The 14541-nt window shown below is 41.9% G+C and overlaps 1 protein-coding gene across 1 annotated transcript in view; it reads left to right on the top strand.

Moving 5' to 3' along the window:
- Nucleotides 1-1987, top strand: part of CMTM7 (CKLF like MARVEL transmembrane domain containing 7) — a 51013-nt gene extending 49026 nt beyond the window's left edge. The window contains exon 5 of the mRNA XM_044294768.1: nt 917-1987. Within this exon, the coding sequence (XP_044150703.1) occupies nt 917-930 (14 nt within the window). The 3' untranslated portion in view covers nt 931-1987. The remainder of the gene's footprint in view (nt 1-916) is intronic.
- The last annotated feature ends 12554 nt before the right edge of the window (nt 1988-14541 follow it).

Genomic DNA, 14541 nt, shown 5'->3' on the forward strand with positions numbered 1-14541 from the left:
TCTTTGTCTGTGCCTCTCTGAGTTCCTGCTCACTCCTTCACCTCCCATCTCCATAGATTTGCATTGACAAGTGTAATATGATCCTTCTGCACAGATGAACCATCCTGGACAGGAATGAGGCATTTTTCAAAGTGAAAATCAATTAGCGGGGATGCTGGTGAACAGATAATAACAGGAGAACAACAAAAAATTTCACTGATAAAACATGTTATAAAGTTTCTTGTGGTCGCTTGTACTATTGATTTATGCAAAGTTGTGTGAAAGATTAGTCATCATTTAAAGAATATCTCTAGCCTACATGGGGATGTTTTGACAACTACTGCTGTAATCTCAGTAATGTGCAGCAGCAGTTGTTGTCTATGTACTCTGCATTTCTTTATTTAAGGGATCACCTGAGAAAAGTTTTTAGGTACTTGGATGACAACATGTAAAAACCTGGAATGTTGCTATATGTGGAATACCTTTTTATTGTGGTTTCCGTACATATGTATTAGGTTAGTATTAATCTAACCTACAGGTTTCAGTTTTGCCAAGTTTTCACGTGATTACGAGAAATGAGAACAGTTCCCAGAGGGTAAGCTTGTACTATTATCTCAAGCATTGATAGCATATCCACAGGGTATTCTATAAATGTCTGATAGATACTGGTCCCAAGAATGCCCCCCTTTCCCCACCCAAACCCCTGGAAACTGGATGTGGCAGCCAGAGGTGGTTGGAACAACTGAAACATCCATAAACTTTTGAGATGTGGAAACAGTGTAGTGCCGTGCTGTTTCTGGGACTCCCAGAGATGGGAATACCCGTCATCATTATAGTTCTCTGGATGATGGTGATATCACATGATTAGATAACGGAGACTGTCATTTGGACTTGCAAGCGGTTTCATGTTTGTAATGCTTGACGTGATCTCTTCCAGGAGCGACGTTATGACTGCCTGGTCAGCACAGGATTCCAGAGCTGAAGTGAGAATGAAAATCTCCTGCACAAACACTTATGTCTGAGCACAGTTTGCACTGGCTGTGAGATCCTCTCCGCAGGAAACTTCCACCGCCTCCAATGGATGCACAGCTATGGAATATACACATACCTGAGGCAGCTAATTTGTAGCATTGTCTTCCCTGTCTTACGCCATATCCAGTAATGGAAAGGAGGACATATGTGTTCTCTGGAGGCTTGCTGCCATTTAGGCTTTAAAACTGCTCCTGAAAAGCAAGTGCTAAAACCAAAGATGACAATACGATTGTGTCAATCAATAACTTTCAAGTGTATTCCATTACTTATTAGATAAAAATTATATTTATGGACAAGCTATGGAGTGGTGGTTCCGAACCTTCGGCTCTGACATCATGCTGAGAGTAGTAGTTTGAAGCTGCCGGAGAGCCGCAGGTTGGAGACTGCTGCTGTAGATAGTAGTCAGTAGTGGTTCTTTTACCAACCTAAATGACTTTAAGTAGTAAATGCCATTTTAGTGTCTTGAAGAATCAGATTATGCAGATTTATTAAAGGGTAGATTGAAACAAGGGGTCAGCAAGTAAAACATTTTTGGGGTATGTTTATATTCTGCTTATATTGTTCAGCAAGGATATATGGTGTCTGCCATTATTTTTACAGCTGTAATAATAATATCCTCCATGAATGGACAGTATCTTGTTTTAACTATTGCAGTATATGTGATGGCTGCTGCCGAATACTTGATAGCACAGATATTGCTTTTTCATTCTTATAATTTGTTTCCTCTCCACATAAAATATGTACAACTTTTCTTTATGGGCTGTGAGAATCGTAAGCAGTTAATATACGTGCATGTAAATTAACTCAGTTAACGGCATTTTGTATTTTATGAAGCTGTACAGGATTGAAAACAGTAAAAAGTGTTTTTACATGTGAAATAAATGGTCATTTTGTGTAATTTGTAATCATAGTTTCATACTATTATATGATAATGTGAAAATATGGAGTAAAAAATTAAAGACTTACATCTTTGCGATCTTGCTGCAAATATCGTGAGACTTGCTTCATCTCGCAACTGTGACGTGACACTTTGGTTATGTGCTGTAATTTAAGAGCATGTTAGTGTCTCCAGGATGCAGCTGCCTTGTGTGTGCTCTCCTCTCTATCTATAGCTTATGAGACCTGCCCTCATTGAATCCTCTCCCCACTCGGCTGTTATCTGTAAGGGTACGGCCACATGGTCAGGTTTCTGCACGCAATTTTGGAAGCCCAAATCAGAAGTGGATAATAAGAGGGGTGAAAGTATAAAGGATATATAGGAAGTCTGCTCTTTTCTGGTTTTGGTTTCCAAAACTGCATCTAGACAATCTGACCATGTGGCCGTGAGAGAAGTATGTGACGGAGCAGAGAGAGAGCAGTCCGCCGACTGTTTAACGTCACATCAGAAGCACCAACAGCTAGGTGAAGAACTTACACTCTCTAGAAGCAAAATGGTACTTTTTTACAGTTGTTGCTTAACTTTGAGTTTAGGAAGCAAAATGAACAATAAAAAAAAGTAGTTGCAAACCCTTTCTATAGCTTTTCGCTGGCAGGTGTTTTTGGACGTTTTGCACTTCTGGTAGCCAGACACTTTTCACATACAGCTCTGCTATACAGCCAGAGATAGAGCCTTTAGAAATGAAGTCAGAAATGGGAGCTGTAGGTATATACAGTTCCCATCTCTATCCAGCTGTATCTTGGGATATATCGTGTCTAGCAATACCATCCTTGTCTTATTTTAAAGCTTAGATTCTTAGCTGCTATAAAGCCTGAAACATATATCTGTCAGGAGCACAGATGTATCTCATACTGACTACTGAAGTACCACCCTGTAAGGACGTATGAGATAATCCTTGAAAGGGAAAGAGTTAAAGTAGCACTCCCACAAAAAAAATATTTCTCTGACCTGTTAGTAAGATGCATGATGTAAACTGTAGAGAAAATGTTTATTTTCAAGGTTGACATCAGGTGGTACATACAGTGCAAGGGATATAACAGTAATGTAAATTAGATAAAGAGCAAAAGTCATCACATTTCCTGACCCAATATTTCATAGTCATCTTATAAGTATATTTAATAAAAGCCTAAGATATATTGACATGAATGGGATTGATCAAATTTTATTTTCTTGCAGAGTACAGTAGTGTAAAAGCAGAGCTGATTGAACAGAATTTGACTGTCACAAAATCCAATAGAAGCCAATACTGGTATTTTCTTTTTCAGTAAAAATTGTGGAAAAGCCAGTGTGAACAGAGCTTTAGCAAGTGGTCTCTTATAAAATGCTGCTACACAGGTAGCATTTATGATAGGAGTTTAGGGACCCTGTAGTTTGACTCTTAGTACTGTATGTGAGGCAAAATAGCTCTCCTCCAGAAAGACTGAAAACGGTCTCCCTAGTGCCACCTATCTTGCAACATGACAAAGGCTATGCCAAACCAAAATCTACTCCATAAGGGAAAAAGCCCCATCCACAGGCAGTATTTTGGTGGGGGTTTTTTTTGTCCCTTGTCAGTGCAAAGCAGAGTACTAGCTGGCTTGGTGAAAGGCCTGTGATGATGCTTCTCTTTATGGTGATGTGTGAGGAGGACTATGACATAGTGGGAATAACTGAGACATGCCTGGATGACAGCTATGACTGGGCGGTTAATGTACAGGGTTACAGTCTGTTTAGAAAGGATCATAAAAGCCTGAGAGGGCGAGGGGTCTGCCTTTATGTAAAGTCCTGTCTAAAGCCCACAGTCCGAGAAGATATAAGTGAAGGAGAAGAACATGTGAAGTCACTGTGGGTAGAAATACATGGAGGCAAAAACTATGATAAAATACTAATTGGTGTATTAGGTGGCTTATAATAAACTCCTGAGTCCACAGAAAATCTACTTCTAAACCAGATAGACGAGGCGGTAAATCATGAGGTGGTTATTATGGGGGACTTCAACTACCCAGATATAGACTGGGAAACTTAAACCTGTAAATCTCATAAAGGAAACAGGTTCTTGACAATAACTAACGACAATTACCTTTCCTGACTGGTTCAGGACCTGACAAGAGGGACAGCCATACTGGACTTGGTATTAACCAATAGATCTGACAGAACAACAGATGTGCAGGTTGAAGGACACCTGGGAAATAGTGACCATAAAGTAATAATCTTCCAATTGTCATTCAAAAGAGTGTTTCTTCAGGGAGGAACAAAAATACCAAACAAAAAAGCTAATTTTTATCCAACTAAGAGAGGCCATAGGCCTAACTAACTGGGACAAAGTCCTCAAAAATAAAAATACAGCCACAAAATACGATATTTTTAAAAGCATTGTAAAATCTAATTGTGTGGGAATAAAAGGAGGAACAAGAAAAAAAACAAAAACAATGTCCATATATAGAAATGTAAAGAAAGCAATACATGACAAAAAGAAAGCATTTAAATCACTAAAAGAGGAGGGTAGCGAGGAAGCATTGAAAAACTATAAGGAAAAAAATAGAATATGTAAAAAACAAATAAAAGCAGCCAAACCAGAGACCGAGAGATTAATTGCCAAAGAGAGTAAAACTAACCCTAAAATGTGCTTCAATTATATAAATGGTAAAAAGTATAAATCTGAAGAGAGCGATGAGGAGAAAGCAAAGCTATTAAATATTTTTTTCTCCACTGTATTCACTGAGGAAAACTCAGATGAAATGCAGAATGTAAAAGTAAATTTCCCATTAAAAGTGCCCTGTCTGACCCAGGAAGTAGTACAGGGGCATCCTAAAAAGATTAAAATAGACAAATCGCAGGGACCAGATGGCATACATCCATGTCTCCTAAGAGAATTAAGTAATGTCATAGCGAGACCCTTATTTCTAATATTTAAGGATATACTGACAGGGAGTGTTCCACAGGATTGGCGCATAGCAAATGTGGTACCAATATTCAAAAAGGGTCCAAAAACAGAGCCCGGAAACTATAGCCGGTAAGTTTAACATCTGTCGCAGATAAACTGTTTGAAGGTTTTCTAAGAGATGTTATCTTGGAGTACCTCGATGAAAAACGCCATATCAGCATGGCTTCATGAGGGATCGGTCATGTTAAACTAATGTAATCAGTTTCTATGAGGAGGTAGTACTAGACTTGACCGAGCCGAATCAATGGATGTCGTAAATATGGACTTCTACAAAGCATTTGATACTGTACCACATATAAAATGAGAATGCTTGGACTGGGAGAAAATGTCTGTATGTGGGCAAGTAACTGGTTCAGTGATAGTGACAGTAACAACCTTCTGTTTTCTGTCAGTAGTGGGGAACCACAGGGGTCAGTATTGGGCCCTATTCTCTTCAATATATTTATTAATGATCTTGTAGAAGGCTTGCACAGTAAAATATTTTGTGTAAAGTAATTTAATACGGAAGAGCACAGTATACGGCTGCAGATGGATCTGGATAGATTGAAGTCTTGGGCAGAGAAGTGGCAGATGAGCTTTAACAATGACAAATGTAATGTTATGTACATGGGAAGGAATAATGGAAGTCACCAGTACATACTAAGTGGTAAAACACTGGGTAACACCGACATAGAAAAGGACTTCGTTTGCTGGTCACTAAAATTCCTAAGCTGTAGAAACCAGTGTCAGACAGCTGCTGCAAAGGCCAATAAGATAATTGGTTGCATCAAAAAAGGCATAGATGCCTGTGATGAGAACATAGTCCTGCCACTCTACAAATCACTAGTCACACCACACATGTAGTACTGTGTACAGTTCTGGGCTCCTGTGAACAAGGCAGCCATAGCAAAGCTGAAGAGGGTACATAGGAGGGCAACTAAAGTAATAACTGGAATGGGAGGTCTACAATACCCTGAAAGATTATCAACATTTGGGTTATTCACTTTAGAAAAAAGATGACCGAGGGGAGATCTAATGACTGTATAAATATATCAGGAGTCCGTACAGAGCTCTCTCCCATCATCTATTTATCCCCAGTACTGTGACTGTGACGAGGGGACACCCTCTGCGTCTGGAGGCTAGAAGGTTTGTGCACAAACATAGAAGAGGATTCTTTACGGTAAGAGCAGTGAGACTATGGAACTCTCTGCCTGAGGTGATGATGGGGAGTTCACTAAAAGAGATCAAGAGGGGCCTGAATGTATTTCTAGAGTGTAATAATAATACAGGTTATAGTTACTAGAGAGGGGTCGTTGATCCAGCGAGTTATTCTGATTGTAGTTAGGAAGGATTTTTTTCCCCCTAAAGTGGGGAAAATTGGCTTCCACCTCACAGTTTTTTTTTTTTTTTTTTTTGCCTTCCTCTGGATCAACTTGCAGGATAACAGGCTGAACTAGATGGACAGATATCGGTTTTCAGCCTTATAAACTATGTTACTAGACCTGTAGCGTATGTTAGTAGTGGTATTCTTTTAACAGTTTACACAGAACGTACAAATATGACACTTGTAAAAATATTCTATTAAAGAGGTTTTCCAGTTCATAGATATCGGTAACTTATGCTTAGGATAGTTTATAAGTATCAGATCAGAGGGGTCTGACACCTGGTACCTCCACCGACCAGCTGTTCACAGCACCCGCCGGCACAAGAACTTACTGGATTACTGCAGCTCAGCTACCCGTCCAAGTGTGATCAGATGGTCGCTGGGGGTGATGGGTGTCACACCCCCACTGATCTGATATTGATAAACTATCCTAAGGATTTCTATAAACTGTAAACCCCTTTATTGGTACAATGTAATCACCTAAATAAACTTGGTGGAAAATAAATTAAATTTAAATCATAAAATTTAAAACTAGAATAGGGAAAAAGCAAGGGGAAGGGAGTCTTTCTTTCAACTTGACATGTTTTTCCTTTACCGCTAGCTGTTTCAGATTCTCTCTGACGTTAAGATGCCTAATATCTACTTTCTGAGTTCTTTGAACGGCTGGCACAGAGGCTCTTTTGTTTCATATGCACATATTCTTTATCACATGTCAACCATCATTATAGGGAGTAAAATAACTAAGGAACAACTCTGTATAAAGCCGCCTACTGCAGCGGTAACATTTGTGATTCCTATTTTACAGTCTCATTAAAAGTATTCTTTGATGCTTACAAAGGTACTGGTAACATTGTGACACAATACAAATCTGTGCCTGACTTCTGATGTATTTATAGTATTATACTAAGGAATATGTAGAATTACACAGCAGGAAATAATCTAAGGGAATCAGCAGGAGCATGAAAACTAGGTTGCCTTACGAAGAGAAGGAGGAAAGTTCAAATCTGAATGTTGTGTATTCTACTGATATGATATATTTGGATTGTAAAAAGGGTATTTGATTCCGTTCATCATAATAGCCTGGCTTGGAAGTTATAGATACGGAATCCAGAGAAAAACAGACATTCTATAAAATGCCTAGGTAATGTATATACCGTGGTGCTTGAAAGTTTGTGAAATTTACTACATTTCTGCATAAATCTGCATCTGGACCAGGATGGTTTGCCATCATTGATGGAACAATGAATTCTGTTCAATGAACTTCCCTTTTTTTTTTGCAGACCTGTTGAAATGAATGGTTTCGTATATGGTTCGCAAAAAAACAAAACAGAGCGGACACAGACAGAAAGTACGTTCGTGTGTATGAGCCCTTTTTTACAAAGCCAGTTGGATGACTAGTGAAACGTCTTGAAGAGAAAATACAAGCCCAGTAGCTGTGAATTATACTACTGATATAATGGTTCAAGACTATTAAAGTTTGGGAATAGCCAAGTGAAAGTCTTGACCTTTCTACCAGTAGAAATGTTGTGGGAGAACCTGATGCGAGCAGTTCATGGTAGAAACCCCATTATCCTTGAGAGTTGAGGCCAGTTTTGTATGGAGGAATGGACTAATATTCCTCCAAGCCGATGTGCAGGACTCATTAACAATTACCAGAAACATTTAGTTGCAGTTACTGCTGCACAAGGGGGTCACACCAGATACAAAAAAAAAAAAGGTTCACATAGTTTTGTCACTCCCAGTCATGATATTGGATCATTTTCCTCAATAAAGAAATGATCAAGTCTAATATTTTGACTCATTTATCTGATTTGGTTATCTTTATGTACTTTTAGGACTCGTGTAAAAATCTGATATAGTTTTAGGTCAAATTTATGCAGTTATATAGAATTCTGAAGGGTTCACAAATTTTCAATGTATAGGCCACGTGAAATTTATAGAAAGACTACGGTGAGGGTTGATATTTGGCTAGCGGGGGCTGTTTTCAGAGTAGGTGATTGAGTCAATATAGGAGTGGAGTTGCTGAGAGAATTATCAGTATCCCCCCTTAACTGGAGAATAGCAACTCTAGCATATGAGCTACACCTTAAAGGGGTTGTCCTACAAAAAATATTTTTCAAAGCAGCACCTGGATCTGAATATTTTTGCAATTGCAGGTAGCTAAAATGTAATATAAATTGTTCAATTAAATCTGTATAGTGCCACCTGCTGATGGCTCTTTTCCCTATTCCCCTGTCTACCTCAGTAACATTGCTTAGGTGGTCACACATGCTCAGTTCCATCCTTCAACTGCCTCAAGCACTTTCTCCTGAAAGAAGCTGTGACAAGGGTATAGAGTCACACGGCATCTTTTGCTGGTGGAATTTTTGCAGGGATTCTGCACCAAAATTCTGGTGTCCGTCTCCCATCTTTTTAAATCAGTGGCCTTAGCTGGCAGTTTAAAATTGTGACCTTGCCAAAAAGAAACAAGTCATGTCCCTTCTTGGTGCGGTGACAGGTAGGGCTGTCGAATATAATCGATGCAGCGATGCATCGCGATTCGACCCCCGGCGATTCTGCATCGATGCGGTTGCTTTAAATAATCGATGCATGTTGATGACGTCAGCGTCGCGTCCGCCGTGCAGCCGAGTCGGAAAAAAGTTTTTGGGCGCCTTCTTTCCCGCCTCCCGCCGACGTGTCAGAGGGGGTGGCCACAACATTGAGTGAGCCAGGTCTGACTGAGTGAGGAGGAGCCGGAGGCGTGGTTTCCGGCTTTCCGCGCATCTCCGGCTCCCAGTCAGACACTCAGAAGCAGGCGGCAGTGCGGACGTGCGGTGGCTGGCGGCGAGGTGAGTTTTGTCACCTATGAGTATGTAATATCTACCTCCAAAGCGCCTGCCAGTGCTGCCACCTACACAGCATATACACCTACCGCCTGCCACCTACACAGCTCATATTGCCGCTTCTCATACCTTTGCCGCCCACGCCATGTTTCTTCTTTATTTTTTTCGGTTGTGTCTCTCTTATTCTTCCCCTCCGTCTACAGTGGACGGAACTTTAGGTTCCGGGTCTATGAAAGGCGGTCAAACAGCGGCCCCTAGTGGCCAGTCTGGGAATGTCTACATTTATCTCACACTATTCAGGAGATTGCTCCCAGCAGGAGGTGATCCGATTCCACACTGACAACTCTCAGCTAAGGGCAGGGATCTGAAACTGCTGGGGTGTCAGATTTACTGACAGTTACTGATCCTGCACCATCAGAGCCCCTTCACAGTTCACACGTGTATCAGACTCAGTCCCTACTGAGAGGATGGTTATTGTGGATACAATGTAGCATACACAGGATCTATCAACCTGAAACCTCCAGGACTAACATACTGATGGTCTCTCAGGTTCTTTCACACTTGCGTTTTTCTTTTCCGGCATAGAGTTCCGTCCTAGGAGCTCAATACCGGAAAAGAACTGACCAGTTTTATCCTAATGCATTCTGAATGGAGAGCAATCCGTTCAGGAGGCATCAGTTCAGTCCCTCTTATGTTTTTTGACCGGAGAGAATACCGCAGCATGCTACAGTTTTCTCTCCTGCCAAAAATCCTGAACACTTGCCGGATCCAGCTTTAAACTTATATTGAAATGTATTAGTGCCAGATCCGGCATCAAAATTGCTGTATTGACGGATCCGTTCTTCCGATCTGCGCAGACCTTTAAATCTGTGAAAAAAATAAACACCGGATCCGTTTTTCCAGATGACACCGGAGAGACAGATCCGGTATTTCAATGCATTTGTCAGACGGATCCGCCTGACAAATGCATCCGTTTGCGTCCAGATTGCCGGAATCCTCTGACGCAAGTGTGAAAGTAGCATTAAGCACAGCCTCGAGCACCAATGTAAACTCTCTACCGCCGCCTACCAGCTAGAAATGACTGGGCCCCATAGCAAAAAAAATTTATGGGCCCCCCGGTGGTGACCTCTATGAACCTTGTAAAGAAACCAAGACAATGGGGACACGGGACATAGCGTTCTGTAGCAGTTACATCTGACTCCGGTCCCCGAGGGGCCCAAAGGCACCAGCATTATAAATGGCACATGGCATGTGCCATTTATAATGCTGGTGCCTTTGGGCCCCTCGGGGACCGGAGTCAGATGTAACTGCTACAGAAAGCTATGTCCCGTGTCCCCATTGTCTTGGTTTCTTTACAAGGTTCATAGAGGTCACCATCGGGGGGCCCATAAATTTTTTTTGCTATGGGGCCCAGTCATTTCTAGCTACGCCCCTGCGCAGGTGCCACGTGCCAGTCAGACTCTGCCACCTTGTTGTGACAGGTAGGTGACCATCACACAGATACACCACTCACAGAGACTGCAGCTGGTCACTGCCTGTTATTACCGTACCTAAAAAAAAAAATTGTGTCACCTCACCTGTCCGTTTTTCCTCACTCCTCAGGCTCAGTCCAGTCCACCACAGGCAGGAGGAGAATCGCTCCACCACCAGCAGCCAGCAGTGTTACTTTTTCTGTTGATCTCGTGGCAGGCTTTAGGCTTAGTCACTCAAATTCAAGACTTGTGTCATCCCTACTCACAAATTCACATAGATGCCTGGCATGCATTGCATTTGCTAGTAAATAAAAATGGCAGAAGTAGAACAAAAGGAACGAGAGATAAAAAATGCACCTAGCTTTTTAAAAGCAAACATCTGGGAACATTTTGGCTTTTATGAAAAAAGTAGGAAGCACGAATTGGACAAGTCATACGCTGTGTGTAAAATCTGTCACACAAAAATTAAATATCTAGGGAATACTACTAATCTGAGAAACCACGTCAGCCGTTTTCACCCAGAAATGCTAAAACCTACCACCACCACCAAGGAAATGAACCCAGATCAGCCAAGAATTGATGCAATGTTACAGTCAACTTTGCCGCCCAACTCTGAAAAGGTAAAGAGAATAACAAAAGCTGTGGCAGCTTTCATAGCGAAGGACCTGCGCCCTTACTCTGTTGTGGAAAACAGTGGGTTTCGCTACCTTTTGAAGACGATAGAGCCGCGTTACAAGATCCCGTCACGAAGTCACTTTACAGAAAACGTCATACCTGCACTCTACCACGAAACCAAAGCTAAGATAATTGCATCAATGAGCCAAGCAAGTCGAGTCGCAATAACGTGTGATTCCTGGACTTCAGTCACGACAGAGTCTTATGTTACAATAACAGCACATTACGTTAGTAAGGACTGGCAGATTTTGTCGCATGTACTGCAAACGAGAGCCATTTATGAGTCTCACACGGGTGCTCATCTGGCAGAGCTACTTTCTCATGTTGTGGAAGAATGGCAGCTGTCCGATAAATCTGTAGTGCTTGTGACCGACAACGCGTCAAACATGATAGTTGCAGCTCAAGTTGGAAAATTCCCCCATGTGAAATGCTTCGCCCATACACTGAATCTTGCATCCCAGCGAGCGTTGAAAGTGGCCACTCTCTCTAGGCTTCTTGGCAGAGTACGTCGGATATCCACATTCTTTCACCGCAGCACTAGAGCAAGCCACCGTCTAAAAGAGAAACAGAAATGTCTTGGCCTGAAGAATCATAAGCTGATAACTGATGTGGCAACAAGATGGAACAGTGCATACGACATGGTCGAGAGGTTCTTGGAACAACAACCTGCAGTCTGTGCCACCTTGCTGTCTCCAGAAGTCAGAAGAGGAGAGTCCGATCTCTGCACTCTAAACGAAACAGATGTGTCAAATGCAGAGGATGCCGTGAGTGCATTAAAGCCAATAAAGGATGCAACCATGCTGATGTCAGAAGAGCGCAATCCAACAGTTTCTCTCATTGCCCCTATAAATGCACAACTTCTCCAGAGCATGACAGACACGATGGGAGACACACCCATGATCCATGAGATCAAGAATTCTATTAGAACAGATCTCCAGAAGAGGTACAGCAGTGAGGCCGAGAAGAAGATCCTTCATACAGCCTCTGCACTGGATCCTCGCTTTAAGGGACTGCCTTTCATCCTCACAGATGAAGAAAGATTGGAGATATTTAAAGGAGTCACTGAGGAAGCTGCATCCTTGGAGGTAATTAAATTAATTTGAAGAATTCCATCATGTTTCTTCTTGAAACGACAGTAGCACTACCACGCTTCTGAATCTGATGCGGTGCGGGAACTGTACTGTCCGTTTCCTGTGCTTTTTCATCACCCCATCAGAATCAAAGGCATTGACATTTGTGTTTTTACTTATTGTTTTTTTTCCGTTTCTTTTTTGTTCAAACACAGATTACATCAGATGAGAGTGAGAGGACACAAGAGGATCATCAAGTGCCTAGAAGAAAACAAACTCTGGAAGAAGAGGACGGTTCACCCATCGAAGACAACCATTCTGAATCTCCACCATCTCCTCCCAAAAAGGCCAGATCGCTGCTCGTGAGTTTGCTGGGACAGTCTTTCACTGACACTGAAGGTACTATAGAACCCAAAAAGACCCCCTATGCCAAGGCTGAAGAGGAAATGGAAAACTATTGTAAAGCCCCACCTCTGCCTCTCACTGAGGACCCTTTGAACTGGTGGCGTGAGCATGAGGTCATATTTCCCCTCCTTTCTCGGCTGTCAAAGCAATACTTGTGTATCCCAGGTACAAGCGTGTCTGCAGAGCGGGTTTTCTCCACTGCAAGTAACTGCAAAAAGAAGCGCCCTCAAACCAGACCATGTAGATCAATTGGTGTTCTTACAGAAAAATCTACATGTTCCAAAATGCTGAGCAGTGTTTTTAATTTTATAGATTTTGTTTATAGCATTGTCTCTGCCACTGAAATTTTTTATTTCTCTGTCTCCCCTGCCAGTGCCAGACTCCCCTTTTCCCTTCCCCTCCCCTTTTCCCTTCCCCTCCCCTTCCCTTTTTCCTCCCCTTTCCCTTTTTCCTCCCCACCCCTCCCTCACGACGAGTTACTCCAACTCCATCCCTGTCATTGTCAACAAGACCAGTTACTTAACGGTTAACGCCAGTTATGCCACTCTCGTCCTCAACGGAACGCACTCAGTCACTGTGACTGACTGACTGGTGGGGTGCCGTCGTGGCACTGGCAGTCAGACAGGCAGTGACCGCCTGCAGGTGACTGGCAGTGGTCGGCAGGTCGTGGCAATTGCAAACGATCAATGAATGTAACATTTTGTTATAATATGTATATTTGTAATTGTATAATATCATATATTCTAAGTTCACTGTGATGATTAATCAGAATATATGATATTATTCTAGCTTTTAGCAGCACTGGCGTGGAGAGGAGATGGAGAATGGTTTTCTATTATGCGACTGTCCGTCCGATCCATTTTGTATTTTTACACTGACGTGTTTTTTGGTGTTTTCCCAATGTGTCTGTCATGCTCTGTGAATTTCTGACTCTGTTTAGGGGTTTAACCTTCAACCAAAAGAATTCTGTATTTAATTCCAGACAACTGACGCCCGCCAAGCCACCAGAGGAAGGCAAATCCTTGAAAGAATAAATTGAAACTTAAAACCTGGAGTAAATCTTTATTGGATCACACAAATACACATTCACACAAACCAAAAAAACACACACCGACCTTCTGACATCATGTCTGACTATGGTGGCTGTGCCACATTGCCCGTCCTGTGGCCTGCCCTTTACCATTATGATTCAGTGAGGAGGATGTGTGTTTATTTTTTTTCTGGTATTCTGTGGTGTGTGTTTGTGATCCCATAAAGATTTGTCCAAGGTTTTCAGATTCAGTTGAAAATGTATTCTGTCAAGGATTTTCCAGCTTCCTCTAATGGTGGCATGGCTTGGCTTCAGTTGATGTATCGTGGTAGAGTGCTTGCTGAGTGCTCAGTGCAGGTAACGTTTTCTGTAAAGTGACAACTCTGAGAGCTTATAGCACTGATCTAGACGTACTACCCATCTGGTGCTGGTGGTGGTGCTGGTGGTGGTGCTGCTCCTGCTGCCAAAACAATCACGGTGAACCAGGAAGTTCTGCAACACAGACAACTTGAACACACTGTGTGACAGACAGTTCCTGACTGGCAAACATCACAGTGAGTGAACCTATAACACAGTCACTGTCACACTGACTGTGTTATAGGTTCACTGACTCACTGTGATGTTTTACAGTCAGGAACTGAAGTGCTCCTTTTTTTTGTAAGTACTGTTTAATATTATATAATATATATTATATGGTAAAACTATTGTAAAACTTATAAACTAACTGCACCAGCCAGGCCAGCACAACAGTTTAACGTTACAGAGACACTGACAGTACTGTTTTAAATAAATACTGTTGTCTGCTGCACTGTTTTGTTCATTCAGACTTTGCT

Source organism: Bufo gargarizans, chromosome 5 (genome assembly GCF_014858855.1).
Source record: "Bufo gargarizans isolate SCDJY-AF-19 chromosome 5, ASM1485885v1, whole genome shotgun sequence".
Classification (NCBI taxonomy): Eukaryota; Metazoa; Chordata; class Amphibia; order Anura; family Bufonidae; genus Bufo; species Bufo gargarizans.